Source organism: Amphiura filiformis, chromosome 14, assembly GCF_039555335.1.
Source record: "Amphiura filiformis chromosome 14, Afil_fr2py, whole genome shotgun sequence".
In the NCBI taxonomy this organism is placed as follows: domain Eukaryota; kingdom Metazoa; phylum Echinodermata; class Ophiuroidea; order Amphilepidida; family Amphiuridae; genus Amphiura; species Amphiura filiformis.
Window position 1 is genome coordinate 43227366 of NC_092641.1, and position 20236 is coordinate 43247601.

Consider the following 20236-nt stretch of genomic DNA (forward strand, 5'->3'; position numbering starts at 1 on the left):
TTGCCTTGCCTAAAAAAACACCCCCTTTTCCTTGTTTTTTTGGTCACACATGCGTACAGACCATTTATGTGAGTGATCCCCCCGGGACACTAGCACAACCAACAAGTTTGGCTATCCAAGGGTAGTGTTGCAAAATGCATAGTGGGCACATTCTTTATTTTGCCAAATCTTACATCTGGATATTTTGGTTCTAATTGGTCAGAACCGGTACTTTGCAAGAAATGTTCAACTTGTTTCAAGTTAAATGTCAGCTGATTGAAAATAAGCAACAAAAAAGTATGCAATTGCAATTTTGACAACTCGTACAAATAAAATCATGCGAAATTTGTAGAATTTCACATTCCTAAGAACGTTGATTTCTATTTTGTGCACACTATTTGTGCTCTTCCAGTTGAAACCCATACACCCCTATGAAAGACTTGACCTTATAATCTCCCACACAGGGAGTGTGAATTGCAAATGGGTTACCTGATGAATGGGTGGCTCCATTTGAATTCTACACCCCCTTTGTGGGAGATTAAGGGCAAGTCTTTCATAGGGGCTGTATGGATGTCAAAAGGAATAGCTAATTAGTCAGTAATCATGCTAATTGGTTAATTGCTATTTTGACCATGACTTTGTAGCAGGTTTATAGAGATTTATTATTATGCTTTTATGCATGGATGAGTGAGGAATTTTGCAAATGGATGAGCATGAGTATATACCTCGTTAATTCCAATTGGATGCCTACAAATGCAGAGTTCAGGTTCAATATATGACATTGCTGCCTGCTGGCAGCCTTTGATTGGGATTTGCATCTGAACTCCTTAAATGCAGCCATTACTTGCCTATCCACATACAGCTTATTAATTCATGGGATGATGTAATCTGAATCAACAAATGTTTAGGTTGGTTGAAAATTTGTGCATGGAAAATTTCAAAGAATTTATTTCAAAAACAGATTTGGTATCATTTTTAAGCTTAATTTCTATCATAAAGTAAAATTTAAATTGTGACATTCTAGGTTACGGAATTGGTCACATTTGGATCAGATTGTGTTTGTGGATACATGCAATGCAACAATCCAACTTTGATTTGAATCAATCCAGTTTATTATAATGATATGGATGCCCTCATTATAGCTTTAATACCTGGGTATTACTAATCACATCATGAGGCTGATTGAATTGTGCAGTATCTTGGTCTACATTGTAACTGCAACCACTATTGCACTTGCAGTTTAAGTCTCGGACCACTTACAACCGCGGCTTAAACAGCACAGCAGCCTGATTGGGTCAATGCTTTAAAACTGATATTCACATACCGTACATTATATTGCCTCTTTTGCATAAATCGGTAGGCAAATACATTTATGTGCTTTAGGCTACCTATATAATGCATTTTGTGTTGGGTCCAGGAACTTAAGTATCAGCATTTTCGATAAATTTGTATGAATTGTGTGAAATTTACCATTTTTCATTTTTTCTTATTTGCAATTTGCAGGATACCAGAGCCTGGGTCATACAGCAAACGCTCCTTGAATTCTCTCAACTCAACAAACCGTTGTCGACGGACATCATACAATGATAACAGCGCCATGGTTTCAGCCGGCCTGACCGCTATTGGTGTACTATGGGCCATGATATCATTCCTCGCAACCTGCGCATCATGCGTAGGTTACATGCTACCATACTGGATCCAAGGCTCCATGCTCAACAACACACAGGCTGTATATTTCGGGGTGTTCAGACGATGCAATTACCCGACTATCGAGGCAGGTTTTGTGAACCAATGCGGACGTTATAAGACTTTTGTGGATATACCGTCGTTATCGTGGCAGATTTGTACGGTGGTGATCGGTGTAGGGTGTATTATTGCAATGTTTGTGTCATTTACAGCATTATTAGCGTGTTGTATGAACGACTTGGTGACCAAAAGAGTTGGCAGATTTGTTGGTTGTCTTCAATTTATGGCAGGTAAGCATGGGTATAACCAATGATCGTCTAAGAGCTCTTTTGATTGGTTCAATGCATGTTATATCCCTCTTTATAACCAATCAAAAGGATTGTTCTTAACCACTGTGAACATAATTATTGGCTTCTAAGAACTCTTTTGATTGGTTACAAAGAGGGCTATATATATCATGTGATGAACCAATCACAAATATGGTAAGAATAGGCAATTAAGCTAAAATTACAACTTAAAGAGATCTAAAAGCTCCATTTTGATTGGTTACTTAGATGGAAATATCATGCAATTAACCAATCAGATCACAGTACGTGCCTATGGGGTTAAAGGTGGATGACCCGAATGACAGCCTCATCCCCACTTAACTGTACCGCATTAAAATTTAGATTTTGTAATGCAGGTAAAAGCTCATATTTTTTTTCATAACCCCAGTGAAATATTTGACATAAGACATGTTTTGTTTTAGGCGGTAAGTCCCATGCTTGTGTAAATTCACAAAAGCATGTGTCAGTCACATAATTCTTACTTTCGACTGAATTTATGCCATTGAAATGTGGAAGTTTTGGTCCAGAAACTTTTTCTTGATTTGTTTGTTTTGTTTGATTAATTGTTTATATTTGCTGAGTAACTTCAAGTTTAAACCTTTGCCAAAAGAGTGACATACATGACATGAATCAGAAGTGAGTGAACAACATGGTGTGAAATAGTCTACTTCAAGCCCCCTTTTTCAAATTCATAAAAGTATCACACAAGTTCAGAACGAGAACCGCTCCAAAAACTGATGCCACAAGAAAACTGGGCAAAGTGCAGTTACTGGATATGTGTTGTGTTTTATGTAAGGGCATAGCTGGGGTGATTTGTTTATCAAAAAGGGGCTGTAAAGCAGTCTAGATGTGAAATAGTTTGTCAGTATGGAATCACAATTTTAAGCAGAATGTTTTATGACAGGCAAACCCAGCATGGTGCAACAGCACACCATGTTTCGTTTACATGCCGTAATGGATCTTGGCACGTCCACATTTCATAGTAGGCTCAGCTTTACTGTAGGCCTATAGCAGTCTGCATAACACAAATTTCTCAAAATGACAACAATTTAAAGGGGGGATTTGGACGAGTGTTTATAATATAAACACATTTTGTATAAAGAATATATTCTTATTTAAATGTTAGTTCTCACTGATCACATTGTCCCCTTTTAATTTCGAGGCAAACAGCCGGGGGTGATGGGAGGGGCAAGGAAAAGTATTAATAGGCAAGCCCATGGACACACAAAAAGCACCCTAAACAAGTATTTCTGAGACTGAAATAAAGTGAAATTTGCTCCCTCAACATCAAGTATATGTAGTTATAAGTAGTGCGATTTGTTACCCTAAACTTGTCAAGTCCTTAAAATGAAAAAGTTTTGAATTTGATATGCAACATTGCAGTTAAATGCAGTGACCAATGGAGACCCATGCCTCTTTAATTTCTTAAAGTTAATATGTTACTTATAATTACCAAATCTGGCCTTGTAAACAACTCGGGAAATGATTTTTGTAACTTAATAATTTGTTTTGAGATGAAAAAAGTGAACTATTCGTCACTTTTTTAGTTTTTGCCATTTTTACCAGCAAAAATTGGCAAAAATTGTTTTTGCCAAGTGGTTAAAACCACAGTTTAAATCATGATTTTTTCCACCTGTGGCAAATGTGAACCCTGCATGTTGGAGGACAGTAAATATGACACAAGAGACAGATCTCTAGTTCGATTCCACAACTCATGATATTAAAAAAGGTCTCTTATCAAACTCCGGATGTGTCTTAGACTTGACTGAAATCATTTTAATAAAGTTATTTCTGGAATAAATAAATAAATAAATAAATGTTATTTCTGGATTCCCTATGATGTGTATACATGTATGTATTATTGCACATGTCCAAGCATTCATGATAATCCTGATAACCTATACCATGCTGCATAACCAGAATACTTCCTCGTACCTAAACCCATCTCACCCAGCCTAAGGGTACAGATACCACGCCACGGTATCAGATACCGTAATTACTGCTACGCATGAGCTGATAACGATGGTGACGGATATTTATATCACCGATATGGATGGTGGAAAAATATGCCATGCATGATTAGCTTAATCGTGTTAAGAGTTGATGCATCAGGGAAATGCAATTGTTGACTGTGATTTTATGATGATGAAAGTGAATGCAGTTTTATTACATACATAGGCCTACATTGTATGAAAATTGTGTTGAATAAAATTAATATTATGAAATAAAATAAATGAGAATCAAAAATTCAAAATACATAGAATTTTTAACATTGGTTTATTCAAACCTGCAGTGTGGTAAGGCCAAAAAAAATAGTTTGTTTGTCCACGTCCGACCGACCGTGTACCCTGGTGCCGACCGTTTTTTTTTTGTTTTTTTGTTTGTTTTTATTTGCGTTGAATGTGCTAGTAAAACAGTGGTTAGTATAAATTTAAAGAAAGAAAATGTAAAGAAAATGAACAGTATAACATGCAGAACCATCTCAAGAGTTAAACAGTAAAGTGCTGTTTGTTTTGACATATTTACCAGTCTTCAAATTGTCAGTTTCAAGTGCAATATCTGTAAAAATTGTTGTTTTTTTAAATCCGACCTACCGACCATAAGCCTCTATGGACAAACAAACCTTTTTTTTTTTTGGCCTAATCAGTATTGTGCTTTTTTTTCTGGAAAATCATAAAATTATTGTGTGATCATTTTCTACTGCTGCAGAAAACTGCTTTGAAATTGGACACTTCATTTTAAAGAAATGAGCAGTTGAAGGGTTTCAAAAACAATAGGAAAGAGGAAATTATTATATCGTAGGGAGGCTATCCTCCTACGATTCTTGAGTTTGTACGTGGCCACGAGCTTACTTCATTGTCAGTGAAATAGTATGAGTGCTTGGGTACATGGTATTAGGTTTCGATAAATGGTGGTGTAGTAATTAATGGATATTGAATTGTTTTTTCAATTGCGATTTGTGTAGTGGAGCGTGACAGGGTAGGAAAATGTGTTTTGGGAGGAGTTGATGATTTAATGAATGTGGTGTTAATGAATGTTTGGACTGGTTTTTATGGAGTTTCAAGGGTTAATATTAATTGGAATTTGCAGTGGGAATTGGTAAGTTTGTTTAGTTGAACTTGGCCAAATTGTTTGTTTTCAGTTGATGGAGATTAATGGAGAGAGTATTAACATATGGATTGATAAGGTTGTGAATGCACAATGATCCCTAGGGAGTAGTGAAAGGTGTTTACTAGAAGTTAAATACCAGTAGGGATTTTAGGAGTTGTAAGTGCAGTAAGTAATGTGACATTGATTGAATGGACTTGAACCGAGTTCAAGGTTGTAGGAAGTTGTAACCAAATAATTTAGTTACTTTGAACTCAGAAAGTTTTGTAGATGACTTGTGTGATAGCTGCTGTAAGGTGAGTGGCTGCTGTTTGTGTTATTCTTAATTGTGCGTAATATGGGACGTTTGTTTTAAAGGAGCTGTTATATTAGTGGCAGGATTGGTGTGGCTGTTTTGTAATGAAGGGAGTGGTGTTCACACTAGCTAAGGGGTGTTCAGTTGTAAGTATGCGAAGGTACTTTCACACTAGCTGTATTAGAGAGAGGGGTATTTAACTTTCGAGTAAACTGGGTATTTATACCTCGAGTAAAGTGCCCAGTTGTGGTAAGCGTGTGGTACTGTAGGCTTACCCCATTGACTCATTACAAAACGTTTGTTTAAGGGCTTTAAAGACAGATATTACTAGTACTTGAGGAATATGTCACTAACCATTTGCTTGCCTCATCAGGGTATAGATAGTACCCGGGAGATAGTAAACCTTAGAGGAGAAGGCCCTGTAAGAATGGGTGACCATTGGGAGAGTCTGTTTAATATTCAGTAGTAACACTAACATCAATCCCCATCGCACCAGTTCTTTTGCCCAATATTTCTGTACAATAATTGAATGACCTTTGAATGTGCTAGGTACAAAAACTCATATTCCAAAAGATGAGGTCAAATTTGAGCAATGATTGGTATTATGCTGGTGAACGATAGCCTTTACGGAGATGGTGTCACTGTACATACCCACAGATTATAGGTACTGTGGTATATATGAATATGAACTTGACCAGGTCAGTGACTTTCTCTGTCAAAACATATTATGGTATTGTTTCAGTGCGAAAGGGGAGATATCTGAACAAAATGATCATAGTGCAATTATCTTGATTGTATCAAACAGTCAAAAGTCTTTTTGAAACCAGTTTTATGATGTAAGTTGATGTAACAACTTAACCTTTGTTTGAGATAAAGAGGTATTGCAACAATGTTAATATGTCTTCACATCCGAACTGGATAATATTTTGATGATTTGGAAAGATTTGTTGGGTGATTTGTGTTTGTAATTTTTGCTATTCGTGATGTGTATTTTGAGTTGTGTTGGTGGAAAAGGTAAGCTTCTGAACCAAGTTTGAACTGATGAATGCCAATGGAACATGTAGTATGAATTGAGGGAATCATTCTAAAAATTGTCAATTGATCAGAATGTTCAGCAGTAGGCCTATTGATCAGAATGAAATGGGGGAAATGATAAGTACAATCAAGATCGCTAGTTCTTATTGACAGAACGAACTCATAAGAGTCATAAGTTCTGAATATTGGGGAAAATATCTCAGGTTTGGGCATATAGCCACAAAAAAAATGGTATTTATAAACAAGCAACGAGTTAATAATAGGTCATCACTGGAGTGATTGGTTTCTGGCCCCCAGGTAAACCATATAATAACAAAGCTATTGTGGCACTCGACTGCCCATCTATATGCTTGTTCAGACGATCGCTTGTAAAGTCGCTTGTAACTACATTCAAATGTAAACTTGCATGTAGTGCCCGTCTAAACGCACTCGCATGTAGCTACATGCAAGTTACAAGTGACGATTTTACATGTCAGATATCTTACATGTAGCGAGCCGGGGGCACTCCCACTTTGGAGGTCACGCGTATGTAGGGCTGTTAAGACCCCCCTTTTTCAGCGTCGCTCTACCCAAAAACCCCATATTTTTTACGAACACATGTTCTGTCACCCGAAGGCCCCTTATTTTTCCATTTGATCTGTCACCCAAAGACCCTTATTTTTCAATTTGAACAGCAATTTTCATTTATCACTGATTTTGTTACCTATTATTTGACAAAACAAAGAAATTTGAAGCCTTTTTGAACTAAAAATTTGATTTTTGAGGTTTTTTTGACACTGTTTCGGCTCTCACCCAAAGGTTCCAAAAGTCATGTTCTCACCCAATGACCCCATATTGTTTACATTTTGCTCTCACCGAATGCCCTTACTGCGAAAGTGCCAGCCCTACACCTATATCCATTTCATATTGAAGTGCCCCGGTAGCGAAGTACATTGAATGTAAGGCCAGTGTGAACAAGACTTGCTTGTAAACTCGCATGTAAGCATGACCTTGATGACCCAATTCTATTCTGATTGTGCATAATCATGGCATAATTTACCAGTGAAGGTCACTCTTACTTTTGAGTTGGCTCATAGACCATGTTGGCTTACAAGTAAGTCCCGTGTGGACACACACTCCCTTGCAGCCTAGTCTCACTTCCCTGGCATAATTTAATTGCCGGCTTGCTTGTAAGTAGGCTACCGTCTAACCTAATTTGCAGTTGGTGGTGCAATAGGAAAGGTTTTGGGAAGGATATCAGTCTTTGGTAGGGCATTAGGCACAACTAACCACCAACATCCTAACAACCAAGCCCCAACCCCACCTCATCCCCCCCCCCATCAAGAGTTACAACAGCCATCACAGAAAAAACCTACGATATATGTGGCTCGAGAGCCACAGCGGCTCTAGTTACCTTTGTTTGGCTATAGATATCTCAAAATCAGTATTTGCGACTTCCAACTGATTTTGCTTGATCATGTCACAATTTATATGGGCTAAACATAATTTGGATATGGGGTCAAATTCATTAATTTCCAATATGGCAGGGGAAAAGGTCATCAAAGATGCAGATCCCAAGATTGGGAGGAAATTTACCCCCTCCCCCCACCACCACTAACAGATAGACAGGGAAATTCATTAGCAGTGGTTCTTTTGCCTGTTGGATCCTGATGCTCCACATTAGGCCAAAAATATATATTTTTTTTTTTTGAATGATGATTTTTACAGATTTGTTCAAAAACTCAAATGTTTTTCACTTAAAATTAATATGTTATTGAAAGACTAGTCTTTAATTGATGTCTAACAGGAATCCAGAAGTCAAAATTGACAAATGTCCCCTAATTGAAGAAGCATTATTTAATATTTGAGGGGACTTTTAAAAACTGAAGGTTTAAAAAAAAAAAAAAAAAAATAATCCGACCGTCCGACCCAAATTTCCCATTTTCCCACTTGAGGGCAACCCAACAATATTTTTTTTGGCCTTATCATCAGACTCTACCAATGATGATAATAGAGGATATTTATATCACTGATGGTGATAAAATATGCCAAGAATGATTAGTGTAATCATGTTAGAGATGATGCATGGATTGAATCAGAATGTGAAGTTATCAAAGGAAGGAAAGCTTAATTGAGAACAAATAAACATCATTTAACATGAATCGTCAGTACTATGTGTAGTATGTGTGATCACATTAGACGGGTTTGGTCTGTCATATCTATGGGATTGCGCAAGATGGGGCACAAGGGAAGCTGATGGGGATATGAAGACCTTTGTTGCAAAACCTCTTCCAGCTTCCACCCACTTGCCCAATTTTGAGAACACATCAAAAAGTCATCAAAATTCACTGATATATGGTCGCATGTCATAAGTTGGGTATGCAAAAAGGGTGGAGGGATTACACTTTTCTGAAAATTGTGATACAAATTTGATTGGCTTTCCGTAACCCCATATCCTACAGCAGTGGTTGATACCTCATTTTAAGCCTAATTTTATACTCTTTCAATCTACTTAAGCATATAATTATACATTATTCAGTAAAAAAATCACATCAGTTGAAATGAAAAATGCCAGGGGTGGAGGAGCAGGCGGATGTGGAGCAGGCGGATGCGGGAGTGTGCAATAGGGCCTATGTGAAATTTCACATGTCAGCATGTCATAACTACTGGTTATTTTTTCAAATCTAGTGAGGGTTTGATGTATTGACAGCTTTGAATGTTGAATTTGTACAACTAAAACAATTACTGACTACTTAAGGTGGTACTACACCCCCTGATAAATTTTTTGACTAATTTTGCATTTTTCTCAAAAAGTAACTACAAAATTACTACATTTTGTGTACACACTGGTAACAAAAGTTACGTATTATTGGGGTAAGGAATCCAATATACTTCACTGAAATTTCAGTGATTCAAGACAAAGGGGTTCTTTATATAAGTTAAACTAGAGATAATTTGCGCTCACAGAGCGCAGACAATCGCAAGGCATGTAACCCTTTAATGGCAGTTTGACCGGACCTTTGACCTTAATGTTTCCCGGGTCACGAGGTTGTCACTGAAATTAAGCCCCCATACCCCTTACAGACAATGAAATTACGGTATAAGATTTGACCCCAGATAACCTTTGACCTGACCCCTGCAAAGTGTTCCAACATATTCCCCTGGTCATTAAGTTTGTTGTCACCGAGTTTGAGCCTCGTACCCCTTACAGATGTCCAAAAATGCATTTCTAAAATTTGACCTTTGACCTGACCCCTGCAAAATGTTCCCCTGGTCATGAGATTTGTTGTCGCTGAGTTTGAGCCCGATACCCCTTACAGATGTCCAGAAAAGGAAATTATAAGATTTGACCCCAGATAACCTTTGACCTGACCCCTGAAAAGTGTTCCAAAATATTCCCCTGGTCATTAGGTTTGTTGTCACAGAGTTTGAGTCCCGTACCCATTACAGATGTACAGAAAATGCATTTCTTAAATTTGACCTCTGCATGACCTTTGACCTGACCCCTGTAAAATGTTCCCCTGGTCATGAGATTTGTTGTCACTGAGTTTGAAGCCCATACCCCTTACGGATGTTGAGATAATGCATTTGTAAGATTTTACCCCTATAATGACCTATGACCCCAATTCTTTGTACAACTTTTAGACACTGGCTAAAGGCGATGCAGGTATGCAAGTGGCGACATTGTGTTATGTAATTTGTGGAAGAAGAAGCATTTTTAGTGAAAATCACATTTTGGCCATAATGACCTTTGGATGACCTCTGACCCCGAGTTGGTCATGTAACATTTGTGCCCCCACCCAATGGTCCTTGTGACCAAATATGGTCACACTGGCTTAAAGCATATGGCTACGATGGCTCGTTAAAAGTTTGACAGAAGAAAGAAAGAAAGAAAGAAAGAACTAGAGATAATTTGCGCTCACAGAGCGCAGACAATCGCCAGGCATGTAACCCTTTAATGACCTTTTGATCTGACCTTTAACCTTAATGTTTAACAGGTCACGAGGTTTGTTGTCATCAAAATTGAGCCTCGTACCCATTGCAGATGTCCAAAAATGCATTTCTAAAATTTGACCTCTGCATGACCTTTGACCTGACCCCTGCAAAATGTTCCCCTGGTCATGAGATCTGTTATCACTGAGTTTGAGCCCCATACCCCTTACAGATATCCAGAAAAAGAAATTATAAGATTTGACCCCAGATAACCTTTAACCTGACCCCTGCAAAGTGTTCCAATATATTCCCCTGGTCATCAAGTTTGTTGTCACAGAGGGTGAGTCCCGTATACCTTACAGATGTACAGAAAATGCATTTCTAAAAATATGACCTCTGCTGACCTTTGACCTGACCCCTGTAAAATGTTCCCCTGGTCATGATATTTGTTGTTAACGAGTTTGAGCCCCATATCCCTTATGGATGTCGAGATAATGCAATTGTAAGATTTTACCCCTTAATGACCTTTGACCCCAATTCTTTGTACAACTTTTAGACACTGGCTAAAGGCGATGCAGGTATGCAAGTGGCGTCATTGTATTATGTAATTTGTGGAAGAAGAAGCCTTTTTAGTGCAAATCACATTTTGGCCATAATGACCTTTGGATGACCTTTGACCTCGAGTTGGTCATGTAACATTTGTGCCCCTACCCAATGGTCCTTGTGACCAAATATGGTTACATTGGCCTAAAGCATATGGCTACAATGGCTCGTTAAAAGTTTGACAGAAGAAAGAAAGAAAGAAAGAAAGAAAGAAAGAAAGAAAGAAGAACTGACCAAAAACAGAACACTCGCAAATTGGAAATTTGCGATTGTAAAAATGAGGTACATTCTAGCGGTACCTCTTTTATCATAAATAAATTATACCGCTTGTCTTGAGTCACTGAAATTCCAGTGTAGTAACTTGATTCCTAATATTCCTATAATTTACATAACTTTTGTTACCAATGTGTTATTATTTTTTGAGAGAATGAGAGAAATAGTCACAAATTCATCAAGGGGTGTAGTACCACCTTAAATGGTTATAATGTTCCATTTTTTAAATTTTAATGAAATCCTAGTTGAATTTCAGTATTTTTAGCAACATGATATAAATGTACATTTCTCTTCTTGATATTCATTTCCTTAATAATAGAATAACCGTCTCGCTAATTACTCATAAAAAGGTCATTGACCTTCACAATGTAATTAACATCACGCATACAATTATTTTAAATAGTTCATTTGAAGCATTAATGTATTGAGACCATATCCTCCAAATCTGATGACATTCTTGCATAAAATAAAAATTTTACAGTCATTTTTGTAATTGAGGTCCGATTTGAGAAAAACGCATTTGAAAATTGAGATTTACATAGACACCTGTGTATTAATTAATTGGTAATTAAGCATTATCTCAAAAATTAAGCATGTGATAAGGTTAAAAATGGTGTTAATTATTAGATGTTGTCAATATATACAACATATCCAAAAATACATTTTTTGTCATTTTTGACCATGTAATGGAAATTGTACCCAACTTATGACATGCGACCATATGGGGGTTTGCAACAAAAGCATTTTTTTGCAGGATGCTTGATGGGTAGGATGAGCATGCCGCCAAAAACTGCTTTTGTTGTAATAGCAGTGATTTTTTTGATGATTTTGTGATGTGTTCTCAAAATTGGCCAAGTGGATGTAACTTGTAAAAGGTTTTACAACAAAGCTCTTCATACATGTCAGCATCTCAAAATTAAGGGACTTTCAGTGGAGACATGATGCTAAAAAAATGGGGTCAATGGGTAAAGGCCCTTAAAAGTGGGGGGGGGGGGGCAAAGGGCATTCATTTACATTGTAGACTTAGGACAATTTTGGATGTCATAACAAAAAATTGCTGAAAATGTTGTGAACATTTTAATTACAAATAATAAAATGAAGTTACTTTAACTTTTATAGAAAAATATGTCATTTTATGAGAGATTGTTAGAATTAAGAATTTTGAAAAAAAAATGGATCAATTGATTTCAATTTTAAAGAAACATCTGATAGACTTAGAAACAAATTTGGAGGCTGGAGACAAGATGCCTGGAGATATATATTGTATTCAAATTTATAATGTTCTTTTAAAACACTCCAGTAGGTTCAAGTTCAGAAGTAAACACTGGTAAATCAATGATTTCCTCATAAACACAGGTGTAGGGAAAATAAACATTTGAGTGAATGCCACAAGCTACAGTCTGTCTGTCATAGAGGTGTTGACATGGGGACCACCACTCAAAGGAAACTCAAGAAGATCAGAACCCTTAAAGATCCAGTCAGAGGTTTCGCCCGTGTGATCACACTTTGAGATTTGACACTCCAAGAAAAACTTAAGAGGTTGACCCACCTCAAACCCCCAAAGTGTTGACATGGGAAACAACCACTCAGAGGAAACTCAAGAGGATCAGTCAAGAGGTTTTGCCTGTGTGACCACACTTTCAGGTTTGACACTCCAAGAAAACCTTAGAGGTTGACCCACCTCAAACCCCCCAAGGTGTTGACATGGGGATCGAGACAACCACTCAAAGGAAACTCAAGAGGATCAGAACCCTTAAAAATTCAGTCAGGGGTTTCGCCTGTGTGATCACACTTTGAGATTTGACAGTCCAAGTAAAACTTAGGGAATGTAATGTGGTTTTGTTGCACCTTCAAGCTGACTTTCTTTTATACCTACTTTGCAACCCATCAGTATACCAATTTCCCCCAAAAAGTACCCAAATTTGCCCATTTTTAAAGGCACTTTTGGCTAAATGCACCCAACTGGTTTTCCACTGAAAAACTATAAGCATCAATATACCAAAATTGCTGAAGGTACCCCAGAACCGTGGCACATCCCGGTCCCGTACACCTTCAACCAGAACAGGTTTTCAGCTGCTGAAACCACTGTGTTCACACAACTCGGACTTATAATTTCTACATTGGAGGTCCAAACCCTTGAAGGCCTGTCTGAACTAAGAGGTGTTGACTTGCTATGGAGAACTAATCTTGACATCAGATCTAAATAAACACTAGAAATTGGTACAGCTGAATATTGCCCTGAAAACTATTCATGGATAGTTTTCCCAGACTTTCAACTTTGCTTCAATCATATACAATTTTTTTGTGAATGCATTTTTCAGTCAGATATACATCTGTTATATAGGGCCTATATAGTGAGGAATTTTCTTGAAGTTTTATTTTCATTAGGCCTATATTATAATGCTTTTCACTGCTATCATGCCCATTTGTCTTTGTATCAGGGCATGGAATGAGATTCTAAATTTCTTAAGGGAAGGGGTATGAACGTTTGGACAGTATTTATTGTGGGACATTAGAGCACATCAGACATATCGAATTGCATTCTGAGTACGAAGAATGTCATTCTGATATCAAATAATTTTGATTTTTTGAAATTCGCAATGTAATACACATTTTTATGGCAAATCATTAAAAATTGATATTTTTGATATTTAACAGTACTCGAATTAAACTTTATAAATCTAAATCTGATGTATGTAGGTGGGATGAAAAGCCGACGATCAATTGAAAATTTTGACCTTTCATTATTGAAGATATGGATTTTTTTCCCAAAACACCAAACAAAATTAGGTCTTTTTGGGAAAAAAATCCATATCTTCAATATGAAAAGTCAAAATTTTCAATTGATCGTCGGCTTTTCCTCCCAGCTACATACACTTTAAGAATATATCATTAGATTTAAAATGAAAATTATTTGATATCAGAAAGACATTCTTCGTATTCAGAATGCAATTCGATACGTCTGAGGTGCTCTCATGTTCCATAAAAAATACTGTCGAAATGCTCATTCCAGATCCCTTAAAGGGCTATTGAGGAATATTGTACAATTGATATGTTGGGAGGGGGTTTTCTTTTCCTTGCTCGTTTTCCTCAATCTGTTCCTTCCTTTTCTCCTCATATAGACCAGCATGCTTAAGCTTTTAAGGCTTGGCTTAAGTATTTTTGCTTGAGCCTGGTCCCATCAGGATCCAGGTGTGTATCTACCCGAACCGACCGGTTAAACGAACAAACAAGCAGATAGAGTTAATGTTTTCGAAGTCATCATTAAGGTTTTATGTCATTTTGGTTCACTCTTTTGGACGGATATATATCATCAGGGTGTAACTTCTATTAAACTTCTTTATTGAAAGAAATAAAATAATAACTTTGATGGAATAAAGTGGAATATGTGAATATTTTGCTTTATTCCACAATGGATTGCATTAATTTACATATAAAATAACATCAATACACTAAGTCTCCCCCCCACACACACACAAACAAAAACATACAAACAAACACCATCAGTAGCAACTGTTAAAGTACTGTTTAAAAAGTAAACATGATTTGGCATACATTGCAGTTGATCATTACAAAACTTCTAAAGAAAATATTCAAAATAGTCACCATTCATTCAGAACAGCATAATGAAAACATGCAGGCCTACATTGTAGCTCCAGGGTTGCCAAATTTGCAGCCCAACTTGAGGGTCAAATAATAAAAAAGCACCCAATGTTTTCATGAACATGGGTTTCTTTCAGCAGTGGCATAACAGGGAGGGGGCAGTGGTGTAGCACGAGTCATCCTATTGGGGGGGGGGGGGGCACCAGCCATGATGGGGGCCACAGGACTTCATTGAGGGCACAAGTCATTTTTCGGCAATTTTTCTATGGGATTTTTCTAAATTTTCAAATTTAGATGGGGGCTACACCACTTGGGGTTGGTAAATGCCCCAGTTAGAACTCTTGCCCCCCCATAAAACCTAAAATTACACAATTTCCACTTTTTGCAGCAATTTTGCACAAAATGTGTTAATTTTGGCCCCATTCACTTTGCCCTCCACCCATATAACCCAATCCCCTGAAAAAAATTCTTGGTGTTAATGGGACAGGAAGCTGTAGGCCTACCTGAAGTCACAGGAGCCATAATGTTGAAAATTTGCCCAAATTTTAAAAATAGTGTCTAATAGGGGAGAGCGGGGAGTGTTCGCCCTAGGGGTAGGTTCGCCCACCCCTTGTTTCTCAGCACTACGGCTTTCGGGGAATTTGATGATGGCAAAATTAGGTGACATAGGTCACTATAGACTTCTCATATTAGCTACGCGACATATAGGGACGTGTTCGTCGAACTGCAGCCAAAACAAAAAAATTACACCAAAACGTATTTTTTTCTTGCATTAATAATGTTGTATTATCATTGATACATAAATACAGATGGTTTTAATGGAAATCTGTATTTGGAACATATGGGATTTGTAAAAGATTTAATGCAGTTATAAACTCCTTATTCGATTTGTATTTTGCATACCCTGAAGAAAATACAAAAAATGTGCACAAGGGACACGTTAAGCCCTTTGAGGATGGGGCATGTTAGCCCCATATCTTCCCAGGCGGACTTACCCCAAACTGGAGGCGGACATGCCCCATTAGCGTATTATGCAAAATATTGATAATTAAACCATTAAACAAGGTAAAACTACTGAAAAGCATGTTTTTAAAGTTATGTGGTATCAGTATTACTCATACCACCGTTTATGTCCTAATCCATAATCCCCGAAGTTGTAAACATGATACGTTTAAGCTCACTTTGGACCCCTACATTTTATCCTGACCCGACCCCTGCAACAAATTTAGTGATTCCCCAGAAGAGAATGAATGCCCTATATACTCTTGCTAAATGTGTACATTGAATATGTTATTGTTACGCAATGTTTAAACCTTTTTTGTGATTAGGGTGAACTTACCCCACCATATGGGCGAACCTGCCCCAATATGGGGCAAGTTCGCCACTTTGAAAAACTTTTTTGTTTGCTCTATCCTGTTGCTATTGTAAGGCCTATAGTTCTGGGATTGTGGTCGTATATAGCTAAGACATAGGGCTTTCACATGGGCTAATCAGGTCATCCCTAACTTTAACATTGACATCGCTAGGCGGGTCAGAAAAAAATAGGGCGAACACTCCCCGCTCTCCCCTACTGTAGGCCTACATGTAGTCACATGGAATATCTTCAAAGGTCACCCAATTGGGCCACCAAATCGCTGGTTTGGCAACCCTGGTTAGCTCCACGGTATTCAACTCACTTTGAGCCAAATAAGTCTCATTTCCATGCCACAGTTCACAAACATCCATTCAACAATGATAATGCAAAAGTTGACCTATTGTTGTACAGGATGAGGTTTTGTACCCTACAAAGTTAAAGATCAGTCTATGACTACAATGCTATTGGGATGGGAGAACTGTGCCCTCTCATGTTGGAATGTTTGAGATCCTTGCAACTAGCAAATAAAATCCTTTGTTGGATTATTTTCATCACTTCAAGGCATGTATCCCACCTTTATAAAATTTTGTACCTGGCAAACAAGATCCTATTACCTTACAGTAATGGAGTGCTATATACCCTTATTACTTTCTATATTCCTCATAATATAGACCACAAAACAATTATTAAAGGTACCAGTTAGTTTTTCCCCCTGTATCCTAGACAAAGACAGATATGTCATAATTAGAACCAGCAGCCAATTAGCTCCATCTTTTAGCTCAGATATAAGACCTCATTTGTTAAAATTGATTTTAGTAGATTGAATTCAGAATTTGCTTCTAAAATATTTTCAATTATGGAATTTGGTGTTATTTTGAAATGTTTTATATGCCCTCCAATTCATATTGCAGGGCCTTTCAAAGAAAATTGGGTTTCAGCTGCATATGATTCAGGCAATATGATTCAGGCCTTAATCTTATTGAATAGGCCCCCCTCTTTTTCACGCGTGCATTTTATAGATGCGCCTTCACACTGCGTTGTTTTTAAGTCGCGATCTTTTTATGCTTGTTTTTTACACGTTCGCATTAATTTTTCTTGCTTGTTTTTAGATTGTTTTCTTGTGTCATTTCATATGTAATAAAGCCTGAAGAAGGTACGCTGTACAACTGTTTCCGTCTTCGTTTGTTTTATTTTATGTTATATATTTCACGGAGTGCATCTTTAGAGATCCAGTTAAAGTATGTGTGTTTCGTCAACTTTCTGTCTACAAAAAGGCAATATTTTTATATGCGAGAACTTTTTTTCTTATTTTTGATTTTTCAGGCTTAGTTATTTAAAGTTTGCTGACCTTGTTTTCTACCCCTACGGCACTAATGATATTTTTGCATTCTGGTAACTTCCAACTGAAATAATCAGAAGTAGAGTAGACATGTTTTCATATTTTCAGTCTTTTCCAGATTCGTATGTTGGTTCAGCCCAAAAGTTCATGATGTATATGGAGGCATATTCTATGAAAGGACAAGGATCAGTTTAGATACTGATATTTCCATTCAGATGAGCATGAACCTCCAAAGTTTCAACCCTAAAGTGTGGAAATGAAATCCTCAGTCACCCGGAGTCGGTGTCGTAGCCAGGTTTTCAGAACCGGGGGCACAAACTTCTTAATGTACTGGCAGAAATGTTTTTTGAGTAGTGAGTTGCCCATTGCGCTCAAGAATCTAACAAGTGAGGGAGGGGTCCTGAGCAGCGAGAAAAATGTTATACAATTGTTGCACTTTGTTTCTTCAACATGCATAGCAGTGCACACAGAATTGTCTCTTGTTGACCCAATTTATTTATTTCGCCAAGGCCCATCGTGTGCCGACGACGGCCTAAGATGTACCGATGGTCCATGATGAGCTAGCTACACCACTGCCAGTTTCCTTATTTTTCAGGTTTATTGTATTTATAGCGGTTGACTGCCTTCTCTGACAAGATAGACCATGAAATAATCCATGCATCTAACATGTAAAGCATTTTATTTTCATTTCTCTTTTTCAGGTATATTGGTTGGATCAGGCTGTGTCCTATACCCTCTGGGATGGGATCATACACAAGTTCAGCAAGCATGTGGGCAGATGTCTGGCCTTTACAGACTAGGTAAGAATATTCTCCCCTCTCGCCAAATACACCTTGCCCCCCCCCCCTTCACCCCCCCATTATGTTTCAAGTCATCTCTATAGAGAAGGTAACACAAGGGATTGTCACAAAATATAAAATTTTAAAATAATTGTCACCATATTTTTTCAAAAATGGACAAACAGGAATATTGGTATGCTGAAAGGGAATGGAGGCATGCAAACCTGTGGTTTCTAGAAAATCAGCCAATGATTGACTATCTCGGACTGTGCCCCAATTGGTGTCTTTGTGTACAAAACCCCTGAAAGATATTTCAACTTCATTAAAATGCATGTACAATATACAAATGAAGAGCTTTGTTTCAAAACCCCTTAAAAATCATCAAAATAATCACTGATATTAAGGTGTTTTTCAACAAAAGCAGTTTTTGGCAGGATGCTCATCCTACCCAAGGAGTTGGGATGCAGAAAAAACAACAACACAGACTCAAAAAATGCAATTTATTCAGGCAAACATTGATTTCTTTTATTGCAGCTTCATAATAAACACATTGAATGACATCCAAACATATCATAATACTAGTAATTGTGATATGTGTCAAATGCAGAAATTGAATCCTAGCCTGTGTATAATGCATACGTAAGCTTATACAGCAGAAGGACAGACTACTACCTCGGCGATTGAAGATAATGTTCACATTTGCCCTTCGTGCACATGCACAACAATGTAAGCTTTCTCATGGAAGTTATAGTCACTGACATTGGCAATTACAGCATCTGGGATGCCATTCTGCAAAACAAATTCATCCATATCACTTCATTCATTCGCTCGCCACCACGAAATCGCAAAAGAAAGATGGCGGCTGAGCAGTCCAGGAAAAGCGTTTCGATTTGATCACGTGCATGCACCATCAGCGTTGTGATTGGTTTACTGTTTAAGTCTTTGAAAGATTTAAAATAGAATTTCTTTTCCCGATCCCAAAGAAAATTTAAATCAAACCTCGCGTAAAATAAATCTTAAAGACGTCAAAATTTTCAAGTCTCAACTAAGATTTAAATTTTAAGTCTTTCTAATTTAGAGAGCAAGTGGATGTAAGGGGTTTTGAAACAAAGCTCTTCAAATATTGACTGCTGTGAGGGATAGCATGGTTTTAGCACCCTTCAAAAGTTACTGACTTATGTAAAATAATTTTGACTTTTTTTCTTCTTGTTTCATTCTACAGGTGATTGTAGTATGTGTTTTGGTTACTACACGACCATTGGTGGCTGTGGCCTTCTACTCCTGGCCTCTTTATTGTCATGGAAAGCAGGGACTTCAAAGACTGATGCATATGGTATAGTGGGACACTGTGACCCAAGGAGGGTATAGTGTAATGATATGCAAAATGTGTATGGAGGTCAAACCTTGCAGCTCCTTTATATTGCCTCTTTATTATTGCATATGGTATAATGGGACACTGCGACCCAAGGAGGGTATAGTGTAACAATATGCAAGATGTATTGAGATGTCAAAACTGAATGGAGGTCAAACCATGCAGCTCCTTATTATTCCCTCTTTATTATCTGATGAGTATGGTATAGTAGACACTGCGTCCCAATGAGAGTATAGTGTAACAATATGCAAAATGTCAAAACTGAACAGAGGTCAAACCATGCTGCTCCTTGCCTCTTTATTATCATAGAAAGCAGATACTTCAAAGGCTGATGCATTATGGTATCCCAAAATGGATATAGTATAACGATATGTAGAAACTGCAGGGAATTCAGAGACTGCTCTGCATGCTGCTGGACACTGGTGTGACCTAAGAAGGGTATAATGTAACAACATACAAATTGTCCATTGGATGTCACAAACTGCCAAGATATCAATAACTAATGCATGTTGTATTCAACAGTGGGAAACGAGGACCCGAGGAAGGTATACATGTAGTATATGGATAACAAA

General features: G+C 37.5%; 1 protein-coding gene across 2 annotated transcripts in view; it reads left to right on the forward strand.

The window, feature by feature from the left end:
• Positions 1 to 20147, forward strand: part of LOC140170143 (LHFPL tetraspan subfamily member 6 protein-like) — a 33550-nt gene extending 13403 nt beyond the window's left edge. For both annotated transcript variants that reach the window (XM_072193465.1, XM_072193464.1), the window contains exons 2-4: positions 1483 to 1955; positions 18215 to 18313; positions 19515 to 20147. In XM_072193465.1, coding sequence (XP_072049566.1) covers positions 1483 to 1955; positions 18215 to 18313; positions 19515 to 19660 — 718 coding nt within the window. In that variant the 3' untranslated portion in view covers positions 19661 to 20147. The remainder of the gene's footprint in view (positions 1 to 1482; positions 1956 to 18214; positions 18314 to 19514) is intronic.
• The last annotated feature ends 89 nt before the right edge of the window (positions 20148 to 20236 follow it).